Source organism: Xenopus laevis, chromosome 1L (genome assembly GCF_017654675.1).
Source record: "Xenopus laevis strain J_2021 chromosome 1L, Xenopus_laevis_v10.1, whole genome shotgun sequence".
Classification (NCBI taxonomy): Eukaryota; Metazoa; Chordata; class Amphibia; order Anura; family Pipidae; genus Xenopus; species Xenopus laevis.
This window is the reverse complement of record NC_054371.1, coordinates 123,073,712-123,099,629: the sequence shown is the minus strand read 5'-3', so window position 1 is coordinate 123,099,629 and position 25,918 is coordinate 123,073,712. Positions and strand designations below refer to the sequence as shown.

General features: G+C 38.8%; 1 protein-coding gene across 2 annotated transcripts; it reads left to right on the top strand.

The window, feature by feature from the left end:
• The first annotated feature begins 2,472 nt into the window (after positions 1 to 2,472).
• Positions 2,473 to 24,733, top strand: tmem221.L (transmembrane protein 221 L homeolog). 2 transcript variants are annotated; one of them, XM_041563198.1, is made up of 3 exons: positions 2,473 to 2,619; positions 18,951 to 19,036; positions 23,477 to 24,733. In XM_041563198.1, the coding sequence occupies exons 1-3, from the start codon at positions 2,507 to 2,509 to the stop codon at positions 24,022 to 24,024; spliced, it is 747 nt and encodes a 248-aa protein (XP_041419132.1). In that variant the 5' UTR covers positions 2,473 to 2,506; the 3' UTR covers positions 24,025 to 24,733. The 2 variants fall into 2 exon arrangements, with proteins under 2 accessions (XP_041419132.1, XP_018112414.1); XM_018256925.2 differs by lacking the exon at positions 2,473 to 2,619 and adding an exon at positions 14,232 to 15,193.
• The last annotated feature ends 1,185 nt before the right edge of the window (positions 24,734 to 25,918 follow it).

The window sequence follows — 25,918 nt, the reverse complement described above, 5'->3', positions numbered from 1 at the left end:
CACGCATTAGAACAAGTTTTTTGCTTGGGTGAATTTGCTTACAGTTTGACTATAACACGAATAGTAGAGGACATGTGTTTAATTAGCCTCCACAAACAAAAAAATTACCCTCCGCCTATGTTCCTCCCCTTGGCTCAAGGCAGGTATGAGAGAGGAGGAGATTAGAGTTAATAAAGTAAGGTGGGGAGAAGAGGGGCCAGATAACTTTTGTGTGTTTTCCCTACCAACCCCTTGGGTTGCCCAGCGACAAATCTTCTCTACTGCGCTTGACTAATCTCCCCGAAATGCCTTCCTGCCAGAAAGAATACGAATTGCTGGCAGGATGGCAACCGAATCACTTTGGATTAGTGATGGGCGAATTTGCGCCGTTTGGCTTCGCCGAAAAATTTGCGAATTTCGCGCGAAATGGCGAAAAATTCGCAAAACGGCGCCGGCGTCTCGTTTTTGACGCCGGCGCCTGTTTTTGACGCCAGCGAATTTTTTCCGCGAATTTTTAACTAGTTTAAAGGGTAAGGCATTTTTCAGTAGCAGTATGCACAAAATGTCGCTGTCTTAAATATATTGATAATGGGTTGAGTGCAGAGGAATCTTGTATTTGTCTATGTTTTTTGTGGTCACACCCTCATTGCACCCCCGCCTAATGATTTTAAAAACTAGTGGTGAGCACAACTTTCCCCTGTTTGTTATAGTTATACAGGAGCAGTGACCAGCTCCATGTTGTAGCTCCCACCCCCTCCAACTATAGTCAGGTGATCCCACTGGTGTCTAATAAAAGGGCAGCCAAGTTTGGGAGTTTTACTTTGAAAGCAGCTAGTAAGTTGCAGGTAAAACGTATTCGTCCCTTTTATAAAATGTATAATTAAACCATAGAATTCTTAATGAATCAGATGAAAATTGAGCATAGGACTGGCCAGATATGGGATGACTTTGACGTAGTTGGCCATCTTAAATATATTGCAATATATGGACAAACAATCCCTGTTTTGTTTAAAGGGTAAGGCATTTTTTAGTAGCAGTATGCACAAAATGTCGCTGTCTTAAATATATTGATAATGGGTTGAGTGCAGAGGAATCTTGTATTTGACTATATGTATTTTGTGGTCACACCCTCATTGCACCCCCCCCTAATGATTTTAAAAACTAGTGGTGAGCACAACTTTCCCCTGTTTGTTATAGGATAGAAACACCTACATATCTACCTTGATATAGAAATTGCAATGTCAAACTGTTTCATCTTGTCCTAGTGAGATCTTTAGGGGTATTAAATGTTGATTATTAAAGCACAATTATCATCAGATGTGCACTGAAGATTAAATAGAATGGAAGCCTGTCAGGCGTAAGAGAAATGCTGCAAATTGTAATTAGCCATCTCACATTATCATGATTAGCTCATGTTCCTAACTAAAAACCATTTTAAAACGCTCATTTGACAAATCTGTGAGTGGCTAATATTCAGTTATGGCAACATTAAATTTAGTATCATGAATAATGATCTAGATTAGGGAAATAAGAGCCATTTTTAAAAGCAAGGTTCACAAAATACGGTGACAAATAGTCTCCCCAAGGAAATTAATAACTGACCTGTAAAAATGGGTCCCTATATCCATCAGTACGTTTTAAGGAATGCTTTCTGTTTTTCAGTTATAGAAGGGGAAAATGTTGGCAAGCGTCTCCACACTTACTATGGTGGTAGAGGAGAAAGGTTGTGAAAAAAAGCCTGTAGGGTTCCAACAAGGGTTAACCAGAAGAGGCATGTGTCTAGGGCACAACGGTGGGTGGGCATTGTGCACTTACCTCTTCTGTCAGGCTTGGCCACAGGTGAGTGGCTGGTAGTTAGGAGCCTTGGTGCTGTATAAAACAAGTACAGCGGGTATTTGAGGTTTTGATAGGCCGGAAACATGTTATGCAGAATAGTATTTTAATAATGAAAAGTATGGCAGTATAACAGATGAACCAAAAGATAAAAAATACAAGTTCTTACACCGGTCGGTGGTCAAGGGCAGGCAACAATAAAGCAAGTCCGAGAAACAGGCTGAGGTCGGGCGCAGGCTGAAGGCAATAACAAATCCGTATGGCAGGCCGAGGTCAGAGGCAGGCTGATGGCAGAGGGTAGTCCAGTAAACAAGCCAAGGTCAATTACCAGGAGATCCAATAGAGAGCAGGTAAGGGGAACTGTAGCAGAGAACAAAGGCACAGGGAGCAAGGCAGGAATCTCAGGAACAAAAGCAGGAATCTCAGGAACAAAAGCAGGAATCTCAGGAACAAAAGCAGGAATCTCAGGTACAAAAGCAGGAATCTCAGGTACAAAAGCAGGAATCTAGCTTGGGAGCTTCAATGATCAAGCACCGGGGTAACATTAGTAACAGGCTTATAAAGGCCCTTAATTATCAAATTACCAACACCTGGTAGAGCAAGAAGGAGGAGGTGAGAAAACATAAAAGGTAGAAAGTCTTTCATCATACCAGTAGAAGCAGAATCCAAAGGTCTCCAGTTGCTCAATGAGAAAATGCAGGAGCTTGTAAGTGTAAAGTTCAGAGTTCGATCCCAGGTAGCTCCTGACATCTTCTGTATGACTACCCCTAGTTGCATACAGTGCCCAGTCGGCTCTACCCAGAACTGGTAGGTAAAAGTAAAAGATTTTCTCAAGTGTTGGTGTGGAAAATGTAATCATTCATTGGAAGTGATTTTTTAAGTACTGTAAAAAGAGTGTTTCATACATTATTTCTTGGCAGGAGGTTACTCATTAAGAGCATGTGAAGTCAGAATATAAGAATTTAGGGTAGGGTATAATGCAGTGCATAAGTATCTGGTTTGAGAGCTTGCGTAAAAGTTGAATGGCAAAAGTTATTTTCTTAACAGCAAATGTGACAGCTGATTTTTAGAAGCAGTAGTGTTCTTAGGTAGCTATTTGCATAAACCTAAGGCAGCATCAGACCTAAATACAGCCCTGTATAAACCTATATTTGCAGCAAAACAATCCTATTGGTTTTTTTTTTTTTAATTATATAGGGTAACTATAGGGTAAGCCAACTCCCCAATTTAGGCCTTTCGGACTCTAGGCCTCCCACAACAATGGAGTATGTTTCCTTTATAGTTTGTCACTGCCCTACAGGTACCTAAAAGAACAGATATCTTTGGGTAAAGAAGGTGACCTTTTGTAGTGAGAAAGGTATTCCCAGAGTTTTGGGATGGTTTTGATAAACTGGGAGGTTTTTCGTTCTGGGGTGATCAAGTTAATAATCTGTGGCTATTAATGATTATAAGTGCCATTTTTATCTGTAATCACCTTTGTAGAATGAAGAGTACCCCGTGGCTGTTTTACATATAATAATGCCAAATGACCCCAGTCTATTTCTGCTTTAAAGGACCAGTAACATCAAAAACATTTTTTAAAATTAGTTTGTATATAACGAAAAATAAACACCAAGACATATTTAACTTTAAAATAGCATAGTCTTTTTTTTAGAAATAACTTACCGAAACTCCGCTTGCGCTTCTCTTCAGATCCATCGTGCAACGCTCAATTTCTCCTTCCTATCCTCCTATAGAAGGCAGGGAGGAGAAATCGAGCACCGCAAGTGGAGTATCAGTAAGTTATTTATTAATAAAGACTTTGCGATTTTAAAGTTAAATATGTCTTGGTGTTTTTTTTTCTTATATACAAACACATTTTTAAATATTTTTTATGTTACTGGTCCTTTAAATGTCTTCTATTTTTACACATAGGATAGAAAGAACATATGTTTATCAAAGCTATTAAGCGTTTCCAGACAACTTTGTAAAGAGCAAAAACCTGGATGATTTGCACCTGTTTATTTGCACTTTGCACCATGCTTTACAGTTATACAAGTGTCCTTTCAGGTGTGTTGTGTGAGCAGTGGCATATGTGGAAGCAGACACTGGTGTCATGGGGGAGCCTGGGGAAAAGGGGGCCCAGACTGTGGGGTAGCCACACAATGAAAATTTGGAGGGGAGGGTCAATGGAGGTTGCAAACCACACGGGGCCCCTTCAAAGATGTTTCGCAGGAGGGCCCGACCCAGTGTCGCTATGCCACTACACCTGAGGCAGGGTTCTCATCGACCTTCATGGCAGTAATATCACTGATTATGGCATAGTCCCTTTTCCATTTGCCTTGCCCAGCTGCCCTATGGCTTTTATGTTACAGCCCCTCTTCAATCTCTATATATGTTCCAGATTCCTCTGACTTTTCCCCAATAGTATTTAAAGATACATATATGCACACCTGGTCTCTCCTTTGTTACTGTCCCCGGTGCTGCAGAGTTTAGGAGGACAGCACCTCCACCCAGGGCCGGATTTACATAATGGGCGCCCCTAGGCCCACTGCCGTTCGTTGCCCCTGTCCCCTTCCCTTTATTCTTGTAAATTTTCATCAATGGGGATTGGTGCATGGGAAGGTTAAAAAATGAGTTTAAAAATCCAGCACATTCCAGTGTTTTTGGACCAATGTGGGTGTGGTTGGGCATCATGCCGCCCCCCTAAAATCCTGCCGCCCTAGGCCCGGGCCTAGGTGGCCTTTCCACAAATCCGGGCCTGCCTCCACCATACATAGAATAAATTAAAGAACTCCAGCACATGGATAGAATCCTTAACCGGGATTTGCCCTGTGTTTACTTGTGCCAAGCCAAACAACAACGTTTTGGGCCGGGCCCCATCGTCAGGTCCTGTGCTGGAGTTCTTTAATACTTCCCAAAAAAGTGAAATTTTTACATGACTTAAAGGGGAAGGAAAGGCTTCATACAATAACCAAATGTTAGGTACCCCCAAGTGATTGTATTGACTTGCCTGAAAACCTGGGCTGGAGCTCCTATCAGCAGAAAAGTGCACCGGCCCGGGTTATAGCAGTGAGCACCACAGAGCGATCTTCTTCCATCTTCCTCTTTCCTTCGTGCGGCAGCGCATGCTTAGTAGAATGAAAAGCCGAACTTTAACTAAAAAGTCGGCTATTTCATTCAACTGCGCATGCATTTGCCCTGGGAAATTTGAAGAAAGAAGACGCTGGAAGAGGATTTCTCCTTTGTGCTCACTAGTATAACCCTGGGCCGGTGCAGTTTTCTGCTGATAGGAGCACCGGCCCGGGATTTCAGGTAAGTATATACAATCACTTGGGGGTGCCTAACATTTGGCACCCCAAGTGTAAAAAGCCTTTCATTCTCCTTTAATACCAGCACAAAGTGCCAGAATGCATAATTTCCTTGCACTTTATCTAAGGCAGGGGTCCCCAACCTTTTTCACCCTGTGAGCAACACAATACGTGAACATTACCGCAAACATAATTTTTATTAATAATAAGCATATACTCTAAATTAAAATGATATATAATATCAATCAATGTGAGATCTGGCACTGTGTGTTTTCTGCCATTTTTTGAATGTCTGGGGTGTAGTTTGTGACAGCCAGCCTCATGCATTCGCAGGAGCAAAAAGGTAGAGGAGAATCGTGGCACATGAAAAATGGGAATAGAGGAAAGGGGAAAAAAGTAATGTAGGATGTTGAACTTCTTGGAAATAGATTCCACAGGTGCAGTGATCAGGGCTGAAACTAGGGGTAGGCAGGGTAGGTGCCCGCCTAGGGTGCAATTACGGGGGGGGGGGGCTGCATTTTTAAAGGACAAGGAAAGTCTAAAATAGAATAAGGCTAGAAATGCTGTATTTTGTATACTAAACATAAACATAAACTTACTGCACCACAAAGCCTAATTAAACAAATGATTTATGCTTGCAAAGTTGGCCACAGGGGGCTGTCATCTGTCATGCTTGGTGTGGTCTGGGCTGCTTAGGGATCGTCATAAACAAAGCTGCTTGAATTCTGCATGGCTGGTAAGTAAGGTGGGGGCTCCCCCTACTGTTCATAAGTAGGATTGTTTCCCTGCTCAGCAGTTAGGGACTGTCTGAGAATTCCTATCCACAGCAGTAAATGAAGGGAGAATTTCACTGCATACAGTCAGGTTTCTTATAAAAACGGTACACATTTTTTAATTAAAGTATATTGGAGATAGGTTTCTTTTTCATTAAAGAAAGTAAAAATGGGATTTTATTTTTTTGCCTTTCCTTGTCCTTTAAGAGACATTTTTTTCTTTGTTTTTTTAAACCTTGGTTTGCTTGGCCTTTATTAGTTTTTCAGTTTTATAAACCTCCTGTTCCATCCCCTTCTTGCCCGTGATTCGCACTGCAGGCAGAAACCTTCCTCTTGACTTCTGCTGGCACAGGTTTATATTTGTGGGCAATATGATGGATTTTTGGCTGCTGCTGGCACAGGTACAAATTAGGGGGAATATGATAGATTTGTTTGGCTGCCGCTGGCATAGGTACAGATTGGGAGTAACAATATGATGGATGTTTTTGCTTATGCTGGCACAGGTACAGATTGGGGCTTGGGGCAATCTGAGGAATTGACTGCTGTTGGCACAGGTACAAATGGGGGCAATATGCGAGGTGCTGGCACAGGTACAGAGGAATATGAATGATAAGGGGAAATGGTAATGCAGGACCTGGTTGGGGGGGCACTGATTGAAGCCCTTGCCAAAATACCCTGGTCTGGCCCTGGCAGTAATAGAAGTGGATGAGTAGGTGGCACAAAGGAGACTGGGCAGCATGGAAATAGTAATCATGTGGAGTTGGGAATGATGATGGTACAACAAGGTAATAGGTGAGGGAGAAGAAGTTACAGAGAATGTGGCATTATCAGAATTGGCACAGTAATGGCAGGGACTAGGGAGAAGGGCTCACTGTGGGCTGGCATATGACATCAAGGCGTCAGAAAAAAATTGTGCTGGGTTGGGAAGGGAGGGATAGAACCTATTGCGGCTGCGCTGTTATTAGTGCTCAATGCTGGATATGCAAGCATATAATTTCTGCCAGCAATAAGATTATTGTTAGGCTACAGAGTGCTCCCTTCTTTCCATACCAGTACTGTTTCACCCAGTAGAGCCCTACTCACTAGCCCTGTGTAATAGGAAGCATTTTAATAGATTGTGTGCCTGCGAAATCCCTTCTCCCTGACTCACCATAAGAAGCGTATATCACAGTTTAAATTCAAGCACGATCCTTTCTATATAGCCAACCTTCTGTAGTATGTGTAACGGTGAGTTAACAGTGAGTTATAACAGCGTTATCTTTTCTCTCCATTCTCTTCCTGCGCTTCCTACTCACTGCTCCATCACAGAAGGACTAATCGCTGTTATAACTCACTGATCGATTTGACAGGAGGCTCACAGAACCGATAGGTGGAAGATGTTGGCAATTTATGAGAGACTATGAGGGCTAGGGAGAAAGTATCACATTGAAACTGTTACTCGTCAGTAACGTAACTAGAGGGGGGCGGGCCCTGGTGCGGGACGTGCAGCCGCCTCCCCCGCCCCCCTCCGCACGCAATTTCCCACCCGGATTCCAGTGGCGCGCGAGCTCCCCGGTAGTTCCGCCACTGTTACTCGTACTACAGAAGGTTAGCTATATAGAAAGGATTGTGATTGAATTGAAACTGTGATATACGCTTCTTATGGTGAGTCAGGGAGAAGGGATTTCGCTGGCACACAATCTATTAAAATGCTTCCTATTACACAGGGCTAGTGAGTAGGGATCTACTATGTAAAACAGTACTGGAATGAGGCTGGAAAGAAGGGAGTGCTCGTATTGCTGGCACAGTGCCGGAATCCACTTTGCTAAATAGACACCTGCTGATAATCTTTTGCACGCAACACCAAGAGGAGCTGCAAGGCCACTGGAGAAGCTCAAAAATGTTACATGGGAAGCTTCTGTGAAAGACCCAGGTTGCACTGGGGACTGTAAATTAAATGACTTGTAAAGAAGACTGACCACAGGAGGGCAATAGAATACATACTTTCCTCTATAGCAACCTTATGCGTGAGAATTAACAAACAGTATCAGCAAAAACAGTGTGAATAAACCCCTTGCTTCCTGATGTCCTTATGCACCTGAAAGAACTAATGATCTCTACTCAATTTGATAAGATAACACATGTTTCCAAGGTTTGCTAAAAACAGAACAATCAGGGCCAGAACTAAGAGTAGGCAGAAGAGGGTCATACCTAGGGTGCACTGGTGGAGGGGTGCCAGCCAGGCAAGTACAGTACCTCTTCCTCCCTTCCCCTAGTTCAGACCCTTGTGTCCCCCACCTTGACAGCTCTTCTCCTATCCTCTGCAATCGTTGGCACGTACATGCAGTCTTCTTTGCACGCACGTGCAAGTACACTCGTTCATGCACGTGCGCAAGGTTGGTTAATAACGGGAAGGTCGTCTCCCATAGACTCCATTTATATCAAATAATTAAAAATTTTAAAACATATTTCCTTTTTCTCTGTAATAACATACAGTACCTTGTACTTGATCCCAACTAAGATATACTTGTAATTAATCCTTATTGGTGGCAAAACAATCCTTCTAGATGTATTCAATGTTTAAATGATTTATTAGTAGACTTAAGGGTTGGAGATCCAAACTACGGAAATACCTCTTATCCGTAAAGCCCCAGGACCCAAGCATTTGGGGTTTGATATCTGTAAATATTATACTTTAAGGGGCAAAGTGAATTTTCGAATTAAAAAACTTTGAATTTTGAAGTAATTTTTGGGTACTTCGACCATCGAATAGGCCAAATTCGAATTCGATTCGAATTGAAAATACTTCACAAATTCGACCATTCAAAAATCGAAGTACTGTCTCTATAAAAAACGTAGACTTCGACACTTCGCCACCTTAAACCTGCTGAATTGCTATGTTAGCCTATGGGGACCTCCTAAAACCTATAGTCAGTATTTGGCTAAGTTCTGAGAAGTCGAAGGATTTTTTTGTAAAAACGTACGATCGTACGATTAAATCGTATGATTCGAAGTACGATTGAAGTACGATCTTAAAAATCCTTCAACTTCGAATGTCGGACTACCCAATTCTGTGGTCGAATTTCAACGTTTTTTTCACTTCGAAATTCGACCCTTGATAAATCTTCCCCTTTATGTGAAATGTAGTTTCAGAGGGCATTTGTGTCATAGCAGTGGATTTCTCTGATTTCTCAGGCCAGGGTCTTGCTGGTCTATTTAATGATTTGTTTTTACCTTTAGATATATACCCTAACGCTCCTCTCTAAGCAAATTCGATTTGCTCAAAACAAAATATAACATGAGGTCTTTGCTGTGTTATTAACAGTAAAACAAGAATTTCACATCCAACCCATTTGAAAAAGTTATAATATTCCTTAAAACCTGTTGTCTTATGTTATTTTGCCAAACTTTATCTGCATATTCCTGTTTATTTCATTTGGAGTAACTCTGACAGGGCTAATTTATCCACTGTCTGTAAGGAAATCTATTAGACATAAAGCTATGTATAATGTCCCTTTAATGCTTGATAGGGACATTTTACACACACACACATCCTTTGTTGGAGAGACATGAGTTTGTGAAGTATGTTAGGAATTCCAGTCATTCCTGAAGTCAGTCATCTGTAACGAATGGTGAAATTGCTACTCTTGACAAAGGTACCACTATTCCACATGTCACTCTAAGGGCAAAACAGTATACATTTCTAGAATTATTCATTACTCATATTGATGCTCAAACAAATTGAAATTCCGAAAAAAAACTTTACCAGGGCAAAAATATATGGGTGTAACACCTAGGATTGCCCTTGTTTTTTTTTTCTCCCACCTGTGTACTTTTTGAGTGTGCATACCTGCATGTTTATGTGGACAGTTCAATTTGTGGACCGAAAATTTGGAAGATTACAAGAAAGTGGCTGGGTTTATGGCAGATAGGAGTTTGCCCTTAAATTCAGATTCAGAATCTTGGAAAATGTGTCAGTATTACATGGATTTTGAGGGAATTTTTTTTCTGTTGTATCCACCTCATGCCTACAGAGAGACTTATTTAGCATTATATGCATCCATAAATGTCGTGAACTAGGAGGCAAGCTGTTTTGGGCACCCGTTAAGGCAAATTTAGTGTAGAATTCTTCTATTAGATTGTAAGCTCTTTTGAGCAGGGCCCTCATTACCTCTTTACCTTGGTTTTATATTTATGCAATCTGTATGTTCAGTGTATACAGTCATGTATTGTACAGTGCTACAGAATATGTTGGTGCTTTATAAATACAATATTGTTACTGCTACTACTAATAATAATAATATGGGCACTAAATGGAAGACCAAAAGATGGTAAAGATGGCAAGATGTAAATGTCGGCACTGTGTCAAAACTGTGGACACCTTCATTTTACTCTAATGCTGTAGTATTATTACAAAATAAAGAATTAAGTATACTGCCAAGTAAACAATAAAATGCCTCATATAGTAAATTAATAAAATTATTACTTTTTACTAAATATTGATTGTATTTCTGCACAAAGAATGATAGAAAAACAACTTTTAAACTAAACATCACCCATTCTATAGCTTACTTGAGATGTATTACTTAATTAGTGCTTAAATTATTTTCACTCCACCCGTGCCAGTTTAAAGCTGTCGATAAAATCTTTAATGCTGGAAGTAGAAGCCCTGGTGGTTGAATGGAATAATGAAATTGCATATTAAGAGCAACTTCAGTATTATAAAATACATTCTACAAGTTTATACAATATTTATTCAGGGAATCATTTCAGAAGGTATTGTAACAGCATTTAGGTGCTGAACCACTACTTTGTGCTGAGGACCCTCCCAAATCTAATGCCCATACATCTCTAATAGCGCCACTTCTTAAAGGTGTCCACAAATGTAACAATAACAATCCTTCCTGCAACCATTGGACGTGTCAGAGCTGAATCGTGAGATATACATGTAGAAACAATAGAATTCTACCTGTAGCTCACGATTCAGCAGTAACAGTGGCCGAAGTTGAAGGCGATTGAACGAAATTTCCTACGGCCCATCGACGAGCCGACTTATATCCAAGTCTTCTGCCTATATTGATCTTCTTGTCTCCCACCATACATGCACCGAATATCATACGAAAATAATTTTATTTTGAAAATTCAGACCCATAAAATTTGGTCAAGACGTTACAGCTCAGCATTAAGCATAAGGTGGATGCATGTGTAGCTGCACTTGCAGACAGATACGGGAACTAATGTGGCGAGAGTTAGGTAGGTGTGCCAGTCTTCCATAGCAAGTACCAGTAATACCCCTTTTAGGAGCACTCACCAGAAGCTCCAAAATTTCCCTTACTGGAGTCTACGTTCTCTTAGATCTCTAATTTTTGATGCTCTTCAACAGAGAAGAAGGAGTCAGAGGAAAAGATAATCTTGACCACAGGTTTTAAGCTAGCGCCACACAGGGGCTGAAATTGGACTGCTGAAATACATAGGCTGAAATCCACCTGTAGCAGCTGCCTATGGCCTCGGGAGGAGTCCTCAGCTACTCAGTTGCTGCCAAACAGGAGTGCACAGGGCACACAAAAGATAAAAGATCAACTCTGTAGTATGCAATAGGATTCTTCCAAACGGATCTGTTATCTACTGGGTATCTTGTGCTTGAATGGCTCCCCGACTGCATTAACCAGTGTGTGTGCGGATCCGTTTTCTATACACATTCGTTGCTAATGGACCCGACTGGTTAAACGGAAGAAACGCACCACCAGTTGCAGGATTGGTAATCTTCAGGTGTGCGGTAAGAGAAATTACATTGCCCCCATGGCTACACAGCAGCTTGTTAATATAGACTGTTGTTTTGTTTCTATAGCTAACACACCGATTTTACTAGTGGAGGACAGCATTACATTATATTGTCATTCCTCTAAAATACTTTAATTTTTTTGGTATTACTGTTCCTTTAAGTGATGTGCTCTATCCAGCTTTTAAGGTTACAGTAGCCATGTTTTTTTATCCAGAAAAGCATCCTGGATGACTCCTTGTCAGTAATTGAAATATAGCAAAGACAAAGCTAATTTCTCTAATCTGAACCTCTTCCTTCTTTCAGCCATAAGGTTAATAACAAAAACAGAGTCCAATCTGGTATTCATAATTCACCCCTTACCTTCTGAACCCAAGGAAATAGTCACTTAGGTACTTTTGAACATCACTGCAATATGCCTCTCCCTATACTCATTTCCCTTTTATTATTGTACCTTTTGTTTTATATATAAAGGTATCCAGAATGCTCGGGACTCAGGGTTTTCCAGATAATGGATCTGTAACTAAAATCTTCTTCTACTAGAACACCATGTAAACATTAAATAAACCCAATAGGATTGTTTTGCCTCCAATAAGTATTAATTATATCTTAGTTTGAATCAAGTACAAGGTACTATTTCATTAATACAGAGAAAAAGAAAATAATTTTTATTTGGATAAAATGGAGTCTATGGAAAATGGCCTTTCTGTAATTCTGAGCATTCTCTCTCATATCGTCCAGGTTCTTCAGGTGATGGCTTTGATCCACTCATGTCGTGAACTCTATTCTATTTTACAGTTTTTTTTTTAGTTTTATATTTTATTCTTTGTGTTATCTTCCACACTATAGAAATACCCATATCGACAAATACAAAAGTCTAACTGGTTGCTACAGGATGCTGGCCTTGTGCAAATTTGCACCTTTGTTAGTAAATGAAGTCCATGCATGTAAATGTGAAGTAACTGTCCTTTACAAAGACACAAGGGCACACACAATGGTTTCTCTCTGAATAGCTAAAGTTAAAGATCACCTAGCCTTCAAAGATCCTCTAACCATGACTGGAGCAGTAGCACTAGTTTATAAATAACTTTTTCCAACACATTATATAGCATAATGAAGTGCTTTGAACCTGAATTGATGCTAATTAACACAAGACTGTTAACACCGTGTACAAAGTTTAAATAACCCTTTAATTGCTGAGACTGTGTAGAGAAAGACCAGAGGGATAAAAGGGAACCCAAGGAAGCCCTTGTATACATTGACACCCCATGTGAGAAATAAAGAGACCAGTCTGTATTTCTCCTATCTTGTTAAAGGTTAGATTAACCATGTTTTTGCTATAAACTAATCATAGGTGACATATATCTAATCATTGTCCATAAAAAAGCAATCATTGGCAGTCATATATCCTACCTTCTCTCTCTCCCTCTCACTGCTTATTCTTTTCAGAAGTGGGAGACACATTGGGCACTAACACAGTCAATTCTTATGGACCATACCAAAAGCACTGTTCATTTATAACACAACACCACTCTCAACATCTAGGGGCAGATTTATCAAAGGTCAAGGAGAATTTTCTAATTAAAAAAAATAGAATTTGGAGCTATTTTTTGTGTACTTCGACTAGGGAATAGTCCAAATTCGATTCGAATTTGAAAAAAATTCGTACCTTAATTCTTCTAGACAATCATATAAACATTAAATAAACCCAAAAGGCTGGGTTTGCTTCCAATAAGGATTAATTATAGCTTAATTTGGATAAAGTACAAGATACTGTTTTATTATTACAGAGAACTTTTTTGGCAATTTGAATAAAATGGAATCTATGGAAGACAGTCTTTCCCTGAGTCTAAGCTTTCTGGATAACGGGTTTCCAGATAATGGATCTCATAGCTGTATTTCCATTGATAGCCCCCTTTCTCTTTATTTTTCTATTTATCACTGGAGATAGGTCGTCAGCAGTCTGTTTACCATTAAAATGCTAAACCTCTTTTCTGAACAATAATGTATGAACTAAATACTATATCTTAGCTATAAAAGTACAAATCTTGTACTGTACAATGCAAGAATGGCTACAGGAAACTCTCATTTTAAAAACCATTTGTTAGTATAAAGTCCCTTTAATAGTGTGTAGCCTGTTACCTTTGTTGTTATATTATTTCTCCCATAATGTCTGCACAAAAATACAAAAGCGCAGATAAAATCTTTGTAAAGTTTTTTGGCCTAATGTTTATTATATTTTACTTAGTGGAGATAAAACACATATGTATAGATTTAAAAAATTGAAATGTTGTAGATTATGTGCATTTCCACACTTTTTTGTACTTGAGCACAGATCTTCTCTAAAAAAAATAAGTAAAGGAATGTATACACAGATATATAAAATATCTTAGAACAGAAAAAAATGCAGTCAAATGATGTCGAAATCCCTCCTTGCTGACAGATTCACTGGTGGAGTGCATGTAGTTAAAAAACGGTTGAAATTCCCGCCCCTGCCCCCCCTCCTTCCCTTTCAACAAAACAATTCAAAGATTCCTTCTTTTATTCTGGTGAAAACCCAACTGTTACCAGGATACAAGAGGATCTTTTATGGTACAGCCTTGTTTTCCCAGCACTTTTTATTTAGCTTTTCGTGGCATGCTTTAAATCTTCCAGGATCTTATATTTCAGGAGTTTTTGAAGAGTTTAATAAGGGCAGTCCATTTCAGAAGAGAGGCATTTCAGGGGGGGTAAGAAGGAGATTGGATGGTGAGATTTGATGTGGTATTTGTTTGCTCAGAATGGGAAGGAGTTTTTTATGCAGACATGAGTGAGCATCAGAAATGAATTTTTCATAGAGTAGTGAAACCAGGAAAATTATTCACTTACATGTAACCTTTAAAGGACCTTCACTGATTTGTAAGAGTATTGCAAGTACTGCTGTATTGTTGTGTATATGTGCTTTACAGGCTTTGCTCTGTTAGGGGGGTTACAGGCAGCAATTACATTTAGGAATGGAGTTTCTTTAGTGAGATAAGTCTATTTCTCTCAGGATGGATCAATTCAATGTTTAGAGAAGAGGCAACTATGCACTGGATTTAAATTTGAGATACTGTTTTTTTAACTAATTTTTATTTTTTATTTGGATATTTTGACTGTGATTAATGATTTATTTTAAAAGACATTATATGAGTAAATTGTTTAAAGTGCAGTTTTATCTGAGGTGTTTTGGCCTGGTTTAACTGTATCGGCAATCAATAGCAAAATTTGTTTTTAACACTGTTAGAAGAAGAGATGCCTTCCCATTATACTCAGCAAGCAATAACAGTTCTAAGCCTGTTTGGTGTCTTGGCTGCCATCATGGCCTCTCTTTCAGTCATACTGATCTTTCAGGTCCAGGACTCAGTAAAACAGGGGGAGTTTGGGGCGGGTTTGGGCCCAGGAGCTGGTAGGTTCTTGCTGCCAGCGTCTGCAGTCTTGGCTGCTCTGTGTCTTGCTCTCAATGCCAGTTGCCTTCTGCTCTGTCTACTTCATTCATACTTCACCGCTGAGGTTGGCAGAAATGACTCTGAGTCTGGGAGGTAAGTTGAAATATTTTTTTTACATAATAATCGTGTGCCTAAATATGAATTAGAAGGGATATATTTAATTTTATTTTGAATAAAATTTCGATAAAACACATTGGCATAGGTTGTTCTGTTCATGTAGACATCACATGTATCTGTTTAAATGTTAATCTAATGATAAGAGTTTAATTAGCAGGGATAAATCAAAACAGGATAGGGAGGCCTATGCTTATAGCTCTTCACAACCCTCACAATGATAACAGCTGGCCCTGAATTCTGAAGTCCACTCATGGGTTATGTAATAAAAGGCACTACGTTTGCCCAGGAGCAGTAACCCATAGCAACCAATAAGATGACCAGTAAATCCTAACTGCAGATTGGTTTCTATGGGCAACTGCTCCTGGGCAAACTAAGTGCTTTTTATTACATATGGAGGTTGGTGCACAAAGTGCTTTGAGCAGAGTAAATGTCTGTGCAGTTAACTTCCAGTTATAGTAATGGAAATTGCTATTGGACCATTGATTCCTATTGGCTGTACACAAAGAGAATTATATGAACTGCAGATCCTTATTGGAATATCATATATACTATAATATCCATCAGTGCAGAGTGCTATAGAAATGTGTTAGCAGTGTATAAATGCCAGAAAATTATCCTTATTTGTGCAGCCCCACAGGTATCAGTGATGCCACATGTCTGCTAAAGCTTCTCTATCTATAGTTAAACCACTAGGAACAGTGCTTTATAGAACTCCTTTACCTGTAAAGACATTAGCCATTATATCAAATATATATCAAAATGTTAAGTTTTTTTAGCTGCAGTACCACTAACATTGGACAAAGACCATTTTCCCATTGGGCTTCAACAGAACAATGGCAGAAATGTAATTGTGCTACAGATCATGTTTCAAATGAGCATCTCCTATAAATGGCAGACTCCTCTTTTGAATCCTTTAAACAGTTCATTATAATAGTTTATATAAGACTTATTTTATTTGTATACTGCTTCTGGGAAGCGTTTTTGTTTTACTTTACTGGTTTGCAGCAAACAATTCCCTCCACCAGCAGCATTATTCGTGTAACTCACATTCTCCATGCATTTCAAGAGCCATGCTTTTTGCCTTTTGAATCTCTGCCCCAGATTTCAAATGCTCACCCTTTGTTCTGACCAGTTGCTGACTACAATGGCTTAGCGTGAAGCTCTTCCAGTTCATTAGCAACTGTCCGGGCCTTAAAGTGGTAGTTCACCTAAAATGTAACTTTTAGTATGATTTAGAGTTAGACAGTAGTATCGACATGAGAGATTATGTAGGTCAGAGACTTTATCTGCCATGTAGCAGCATGCAAAAGATTTTGTTGGATTCTACTAAATCTGATCCTCTATGCTCTCTTTTTCATTGGAATGTTTTGTTGTTTTCATTCCCCTGCTTCAGATTCTATTTGATGAGAACAGCTTATCACCTAATAAAGTGTTGAATCTCCCCATAGACATATATGGTTTTTTCATGTGCTAAACCATGGGATACCTTTATCTCATTGAATTGTACCTGGCCCATTGCAGTGCATTTAAATTAGAAGCAGAAGCCCCTTCCAACATGTCTCATGTTAGATCTTTTATGTGCAACCTCATCCAACTTGTAGTATGAAATCTGTTGATCTCACATATCCAAAAAAAGTGTTTAGAAAAGCTTGGCGTTAACAGCCCACACAGTGGGTGATATTTCTGACTTATAGAATTGCAGGTGGTCTGCATGTCATGTGTCAGGACCAGTAGAGTCTATTAAGCGAAGAGTCCAAGTAACAACGGCTACGAAAGTGTAGACATGGATTTGTAGAGGAAATAGCAAGCATAGTCGAGGACAGTCAGAGGTCGGTAGGCTGGCTGATGCTACACGAAGTCGGGGACAGGCAGAGGTCGGTAGGCAGGTAGAAGATCAGAAGTATCCGTAGGCAGGCTGAGTCAAAACAAGAATTAGTTCACAAGTTCAGGATCACAAGCCAGGAAAATAACCAAGCGCCGTTTACTTCCTTAGACGTCTATTTAAAAGGACGATCTTGCCACCAAACGTCAGGGCGCAGCGTCAAACACAGTGTGTCCACGTCTGACACGGCGCGGGCGTCCGAATAAACGGACGCACATGGGCACACAGGCAACAATCGTCAAGAATGCAAAGAAGTCTGCACACCCCTGCGCCTGCGCACAGGCAAAGACATTGCTGCGTCCAATGGTGCCTTATATCATGTGGCCCTATAAAGCCTACTCGAATTTTATATTCATAAAAGGGCTAGCTCATAATAAGTTAGTGTTCAGCATTTTAACTGTAGCTTTGTATCTGATAAAATAACATTTATATGAGACAACTAGTCATTTTTACAGAAAAGAAGGTGCTACATTTTGGTTAAAATACAGTAAAAGGAGTATAAAATTCAAAAAGCACCCAGTGGGGCTGCAAAAAGTGGTATAAAATGTCAGAATATAGTTATGGAGTTCACTGTATATCCTTATATCATCACTTGTTGACATCAGTATAGGATTTATTACCCAGAAACGTATTATTCAGAAAGTTCCAAAATATAGTACCCTGTATTTGATGGTCACTAATCCATTTTGGGTTCAGAACCTTCCTATTGGTTACAGTAATTCAAACTGGAAAAACTACAGGACATAAACATTTTGCTTAGCAGATCTCCTAATTGTATGTTATTTTTTACTCTATATTCAAAGCTATTTAGGTACAGGTATAGGACCTGTTATCCTGAATGCTCGGGACCTGGGGGTTTCGCAGGAGCGTTTCAGGGCCCCTGTGCTGTTCCCCCCCATGCTTAAACTTTTCACTTCTGAGCAGGTAGAGGGGGTGCAATTACACTCTCTGCATTAGAAGAGCCAAAATTCTGGTTTAAAATTTTAAATTTATGTCTACTCAGAGAGCAATTGATAGATAGAATTGTTAGATGGAACATTCATAGAATCTATAACTGTTGAATTTCCTTTTCCTTTTTTTTTTCTTTTCATCTTTTACTGTTACTTTTTATTTATGGACACATTGTCCTTATCTTTTCCATTCTTTTTTATTTTATACCAATGCTCTGTAAAATTGTCAATTGAGATGTTCAAAAAAAACAAAAAACATATTAAACTAAAAATCGGAATATCAGCTCTTTACGTTACTAGAAGCAGCTTTTTGCTGCCCCTTGTAACTTGTGGGCTGCTGCCGCCTGAGGTGAGTTTCTCAACTCGCCTCATTGGAGCAGCACCCCAGGGTTTTCCGGGTAACAGATTTTTCCCTAATTTGGTTCTTCATACCATAAATCATGTAAATATTGAACAAACCCAATAGACTGGGTTTTCTTCCAATAAGCATTAATTATATCTTAGTTTGGATCAAGTACAATACACAGTTTTGTTATCACAGAGAAAAAGAGAAATCATTTTTAAAAACTTGGATTATTTGGATAAAATTGAGTCTATGAGAGGCGGCCTTTCTGTAATTCGGAGCTTTCCAGATAATGTGTTTCTGGGAAATGGATCCATACCTTTATTATAATCAGACATATTCTACAAAAAAGACCATGATATTGTAACCCTCCAGTTGATCATTTATTCTTGTATGTGCCATTTATTACTTCAGTAGCACTGATTCCTAGGAAACTTCTGGGCATAGGGTATTTGCTTTATTTATATACTCTAGGAGATTTCTCCACGCATGATCTACCACCACTCCTTTATTAATTGATAATAATACTCTAGAACCATTGTTGATTTTTTTTTCCAGGGGTGACTGGTTTCTGTTGGATAACCGCAGTGTAAGGCAATCTGCAATCTGTCTGTTCTGTCTTGGAATTGCTGTGTATTTAGCAGGTAAGAAAACAGCTTTCTTTTCCATGAATACGTTTGAATTAATATACAACGCATATATCTACTGTATATGTACCATGGCTAGTGTTACTTACCAATTTGTAGCCATGGGGAAAGACTCTTTTCCTGTCTTATTACAGTATTAAACAGAGGGCCAGATCAAGTGAAAAAGGTGCACAGATTGTATTTAATTTGTAACTGTATTTATTAATAGTAAATATATCAATATATATTATATTAATTTGAATAGATCAGATACTCTTACAATTATATGGATGCTGACACCCAATTTACCCACAAGTCAGTTGGGTTTAAACACCTTATCTCTGTGGTTTTACACAAGAGTTGGCCGAGATTAGATGTATGTCAGAGCACAGGGACAGAGAAGGCTGTTACTGAGACTTATGACAATACTGTAGAAGAATTCCCAGAATTACTTTTGCTTTGCATACAAATAAGCTCAACCAAAATGCTTTTCTTGTGGATCCAATTCTTAGCTCTAAAGAAGCTTATCATAAAATATAGTATCGTGCTGAGGATGCCCTCAAACTAGTCTGTAATTAGGTATCTGATTAGCGCACTGCCTTGGCACTGCTTTAAAACCCAAAATATTGAATAAAAATGAACATTTTAGGAGCGATCCTGGACTTTGTTCCCAGAATTCTCTCTGCTTTTCATATGAACAACTAGAATTTCTCGTCAACCATCCTTTCTTGGGGATGATAATATTGTACCGCAACTTTGTACGAAAAAAAACTTTTCAGGGGATAAGGCAGTGATGTTTTGGGCAAGTCCCTACTGTCAGGGAGTGGGGCTATGATGCAATGATTGGTGATTGGCTGATCACCACTTTATTTACGTCCTGCATATATTTCCTAGATTGGAAATTCAAACAGCCCTTTCAAAACTGTACTGTCCAGGTTAAAACTGAACAACTGGCAGCCCGATTTTTAATATAATATTTTTTAATATATAATATTATATATTTAATATTATATAATAATAGTTAAGCTTAAAACATCCATCCCATTTGCCAATGTTCCTTGTTACGTTTACTTTCTCTGTTTTGGCCAAAGCATATCTCATACTATTTTACTTAGAGGTGATCTAAGCCCAAATAGAAAATGAATGTAAACTTACTCTGAGCTCTTTTGTGATGTAATGTTGCTTACTTAAATTGAGCTACCGTCATACAGCATAGTAGGACTGCAAGTAGAGGCAGTACCAGTAGAAAATACACTTGTTATTGCATTTATTTAAAGAACTGACCATACACACAACTTAAAGAGGATGTAAATAAAAAAATGTTTCTCTAAATGACAGAACAAAGTTTTTCAATATACATTTATTCATTCATTTGTTTATTCACATGCATGGTATTAAAGTTATTGGCAAATGTAAACCACCATTGAAACCAGTACCTACCAGTCTGCTGGTTTGTGACTATAGAAAAGAAACTTGAATTAAGCTATACTGGAAAGTTGTTCTTTCTAGATAACATTCCCTATGTATCAGCAGCGATCCTAGAGGGGGGCAGGCCCTGGTGCGTGACGCGCAGCTGGGCCCCACCCCCTCCGTACGGCCGCATTTGGCCGCATTTTCAGCGACGAACTGACTGCCAGGGGGCCCTTAGGGGGTGCGGGCCCTGGCCCGCTCGCACCCCCTGCTCCCCCGGTAGTTCCGCCACTGCTATGTATGTTTATATCCCCTTTAATTATAAAAAAAGGCCATTTGCAACTCTTTATTTAGAAACTTAGTGAAATATCCAAGACTATAGGCACTCAAACTGAGTTATTAAACAGTTACAGAATGAAAAACACACGCAATAACATTATTTTCATTTACAGAGCAAACAATCTAATTTTATCTAAAAGTGTGTTTGATTGTCTTTCATGCTTTTCATCAGGCATCAGCGTGGTAGAATGATTTTTAGCTATGCTGTATTCCAAACCAATCTGTTCATATTAGATGGCAGATTTAAAATCCGACACCTCGCCTTGGAGAATACGGTGTGAGTTCCAAAATTATATTTAGATGAAAACATGATCAAGCTTAAAAATGTTTCATTTAGGTCAGCTGAAACATATGGATAAAACCGTAGCTATTAAAAGCATAAATAGCTTGGATAGCTGTAACAGCAAGGAAAAACACAGATACAGCTGGTGATCTAGGTTAGGCATATTCAGAATACTCAATCAGACAGAGAGTATTAGAGGAGAAACACAAAAACACAAAAATGCATGCAAATCTATATTTAATGCTAATAACATCAATTAACAATTACCATTTTAGTCTGTCAAAAAGTGACAGGGTAATAGCAGTGCCGGGCCTGTGCGCATGTGCACCATAGAGTGACTAAAGGGAGGGTAGAGCGGTGAGAGAACTTGGACTGGGGGTAGATAGAAGGCCCTTTAATGGGTACCTGCCCAGCGCCCCCTATTGTTGCACCCTAGGCAGGTGCCTCTTCTGGTCCTCGGTATTAGGGTTTTAATGTCTAAAAATCTTGGTATGATTATTATGTCAGACAGCCAATGATATATTATTTTATGTTTTTAGGCTCATTCATGTGTAACAGGGTAACAACCACAATGTCCATGTTACATTGCATTTACCACTCATGCTTTACATACATACTTATCTATGACTCATTAGAGTTCACTTTCAGTAAAACCGTCTGGGGTCATTTATAAACACTGGGCAAATTTGCTTCTGGGTAGTCACCCAAAGCAACCAATCATATGTTTGCTTTCATTGTTCTACCTGCTGCTGGGTAAAAAAAAAGCTAAGCACTAATTAGTTACTATGGGTTACTGCAAATTTACCTGGGCTTTTATAGATAAATCCCACTGACTTAACCCTGAAAGTGCCAGTTAACCTGCACAGGAATTCCTGATAACACTAAGGACTTAGAGGTTTTTAACTCAACTGTTCTGCTGAAGGGCCTGGCCAGCATCTCATCCCATTGATATGAAGTTTTGTTGCTACATCAGCCTTCACCCTCTACTCTCCTTTGAAGGCTTTTCACTAGGTTTTACAACCTAGTTGTTTTAGGATTTGCTCACTGCAACAAAGCAGGAAGAACAACTTGCCAAGAGTGTATTTTGTATAAAGTAGTGGCACCTGGTCAGCAATGATGGGTATGTCTTTATTAGCCAATCCTAGTTCTTAGAAGCGGTGTTTTCATAGTGTAATTCCAGGCATCATGGAAGCACGTATATGCTATATAAAAACTATAGAAAACACTCACCCAAAAAATACATGTACATGCTTTTAATTAGCAAATTATAAAACCCACCTGATCTCTCCCAGAAGGGAGATTTAGGCTTCCTATAATGCTAATCTATGGCATTATAAAAATATATAGTGAATAAAGTACCCCCTCTTGTAAAATATAAGGATATTATTAGTTACCGAGGAGTTTCATGACCATATAAAAACACGAGGCCGAAGGCCGAGTGTTTTTATACAGGTCATGGAACTCCGAGGTAACTTCTAATATCCTCATATTTTACAACTGGGGGTACTTTATTTATTATAATACACAAATTTTAGTGAGTCATGTGACAGAAATTACATCACTACTCACCGTTTATAACTGATGACATCACTACTCACCGTTTATAAGGATATAATTTACAGGATATTCATGGCTTTTGTGTATTATATGTCGATAAACCATCTTTTACTCCCCCTTACCTGTCCCCACTATCTCTCTCTGCACATGTGCTTGCTTTGAGACTACTTAGAGCAATAAAACAGGTATGGGACCTGTTATCCAGAATGCTCTGGACCTTGGTAAATCTGGTAAATCTACCAAAAAATTATTTAAGCATTAATTAAACCCAATAGGATTGTTTTGCCTCCAATAAGGATTAATTATATCTTAGTTGGGATCAAGTAGAAGCTACTGTTTTGTTATTAGTACAGAGAAAAAGAAAAAAAATGAATGATTTGATTAAAATTGAGTCTATGGGAATAATTCAGAGCTTTCTGGATAATGGATCCCATACCTGTACTGTATTAGTCCAGGAGACCTTTGATTGGTCTAGGTACCCTATGGTTGCAGGTTCTCCTGCTTGGAGGTTATATCATTGCTGCCATGATTCTGAAATAAGTAAGCAAAAAGAGAATTTGTACAAAGCAGAATAAATCTGAAAAATACAGGGCCTGTTAAGGTGAAACATGAGATCAATTAATTCATGTATTGCCATGCAGTGAACGTCTAGAACTACACCACTCTTTTAAAAATGTACTGTGATCCATAGTTAGGCAAAAATGAACAAACAGGGAGAGTAAGCTTAGGGAATTATTGCTAGTACAACATAAATGTATTGAACTGCAAGAAATTAAAACAACCTTACATTTTTGAAACTTTGAGTACATTTATATCATCCAGTAACAAATGCTATGATTCTTAAAGTCGATGTTTTCTTTTCTCTGCAGCTGTGTCTCTGTATATGCTGATACTGTTTGAGATAGAGACGGGGATTGCCAGCTCCTGTATTTTGACATCCAGCACTATTTTTATGATAGTCGTGGTAGTACATACTCTGCACAAAGCCTCCAAGGCAACCCGTCAAAGCCACGATCAGCTAAACAGCACCCTCTATGAAAATGATTCTGCCCATGGCGGGGAACTTACTGACTCTGCTCCTTCCACTGACCTTAGCAACAGCAAAGAGCTCTCCCCTGTCCGTTCTCGCCCCGAGATCCATCGTGAGTTCTCCTATCCACCCTTTCTTCAACAGCAGCAGAAACTACAATCACTTTCACCTCCACACAGCAATATGATTGTGATGAGCCAGGGGGAGCATCCCATTAAAAACAATGGAGCTGAGAGTTACATCTTACCCAGGATGCATCGAACACTATCTGTAGAATCTGGACTTATGCAGCCAAACCCCAAACCCTGGAATGGAATAGCTCAGGAGATGAGAAACGTGGTACCAAGAAAACAAGGAGTAGTAGGAAAAGATTCAACACTGGTATAAATGCTGTAACAATATAACTCAATTCCATGAGTAATTGTAACAGCTGAGATGAACGAATCAGAATAAGTGACTCTGAAAGACACTGTAATGTTACCAATGCATTTTTAGAACTACTATTTTCCCTAGTGCATAGCAATGTAAATATAAAACATATTTTTCACATGACCTTAAATATACAACGGAATGTATAAACCAGATGCTGAAGTTAAAAAAATATTTGTAAATTGTGTGGTGGGAAAAGAAAAGTGTGCAGAGACAGTTACAATTCATATAGTTTACAGAAAGAACATATATGGGGTTATGTAATAAAGGCACTAAGTTTGTCCAGCAGCAGTAACCCATATCAACCAATCAGCGGGTAGTATTTACTGGTCACCTGTTTAAAAGTCAATATCTTAATGGCTGATATGGGCAAACTTACTACTTTTTTTTTACATATGGGGTAAGAGATAAAAGCACCACTAGGGGAAATTAAACAGAAATCACTTAGGACAAAGGTAAATTAGAGCTCATATGATTTTTAGTGTTTTTTTCATTAATTTGAATCTGACCCTAAGGTCCTAAAGGCCTGTAGTAGAAAACCCCCTTATGTGGCATTTTCTAGAACTATGTATTTCTGACTGCAATTAAAAGAAGAACTAATACTTCTTATGCCATTTTTCCAGAAATGCTGTAAGGTCTTTTCACCTGATTAAAACTATTGCCCTGACATTTGTCATTTTTGAAAGGTAGAATTGATAGACTTATTACTTGCAGCACAACTACTCTCTAGTGTCACTTTGAGGCAAACGTCTTCTAAATGCTCCACATATATATGAAGCCTTATTATCATTATTAGATGGAAGAACACTACAATAAAATGTTTCACTAAAAAGCAAGTATGCAGCATAGAAATAGAATAGAAATAGCAACAGGTGCAAAATATTATACTAGCAAATTATTTCTATACCATAGGTAATAATCAAGTTTAAAGGCACAGTATACACCTTTGCTAAAAATGAACACATTAAATAGAGCTTGTGTTAAAATCACATTCTGCCTACTTTTTGGTTTAATTTAAAAAAAACAAAAAAAACCAACATATTTTTCAGAGCTCCCTGTATGGGCACAAAAAGTGTTCTGCAGGCAGAGAGAAGCAGATCCACTTTGCCACAAGGAGCAGAGTGAGGATCATACCGATCAGGCAGCACTCCAGATAAAATAGAAGAAGTTTATTGCAACAATATAGTTAACAACATTGCCTTATCTGTTTTAAGAAAGACTCCCTTAATCATAGGCATAAAAACCTTTAAGGCAAAATTTCGGCAAGTAAAAGTTGTTGAGGTGCTATAGATGTCAATTGGACTGCTTTAAATCAATTTGGACTTTTAGAGGTTTTCTGCTCTTTTTCTATAGGAGTTGTCTGAAAAACGTAAATTTTTAGAGGTTTTCAAGATATTCTGCTATTTTAGCACATTGATTGGCACATTCTTTTCATTCATACTTTTTATAATCAGATCTATTAATAAATTCAATGACAATCATGGTTTTTGGAGCTTGAGAGTTTAGTCGTGGTTTCAAAAACCTTAAAAAAACACTAAAATTCATCCTCTAATAAATAAGCCTCCATGTGTGTTTTAGCAGAGGCAATTCTCAGTATGTCTATGGCAGGGCATTTTGTAGCCACAAAAACTAGCTGCTGCTAGTAGCTCTGTGTGTCTTCACCCTAATAGCTAATGGTATCCTGGGCCATGGATCAATGTATGTTGGGTGCTGTTATCGGTGCTCAGCTGCATTTATATTTAAAATGAACTATGGACCAAAAAACAGGAAATATCCACTTCTGCAGCACCATCTTGTGGACTAAGAACTAATTACATCACACATTCTGTGCAATTATTTTCTGTCTCTTCTA

What these genes read in the sequence shown, in the direction of transcription:
- tmem221.L (XM_018256925.2), top strand. Translation starts at nt 14,907, where the DNA reads ATGCCTTCCCATTATACTCAGCAAGCAATAACAGTTCTAAGCCTGTTT. An exon ending in AATGACTCTGAGTCTGGGAG is followed by an intron (nt 15,194 to 18,950) that starts GTAAGTTGAAAT and finishes TTTTTTTTCCAG; the next exon opens with GGGTGACTGGTTTCTGTTGG. An exon ending in AATTGCTGTGTATTTAGCAG is followed by an intron (nt 19,037 to 23,476) that starts GTAAGAAAACAG and finishes TTTTCTCTGCAG; the next exon opens with CTGTGTCTCTGTATATGCTG.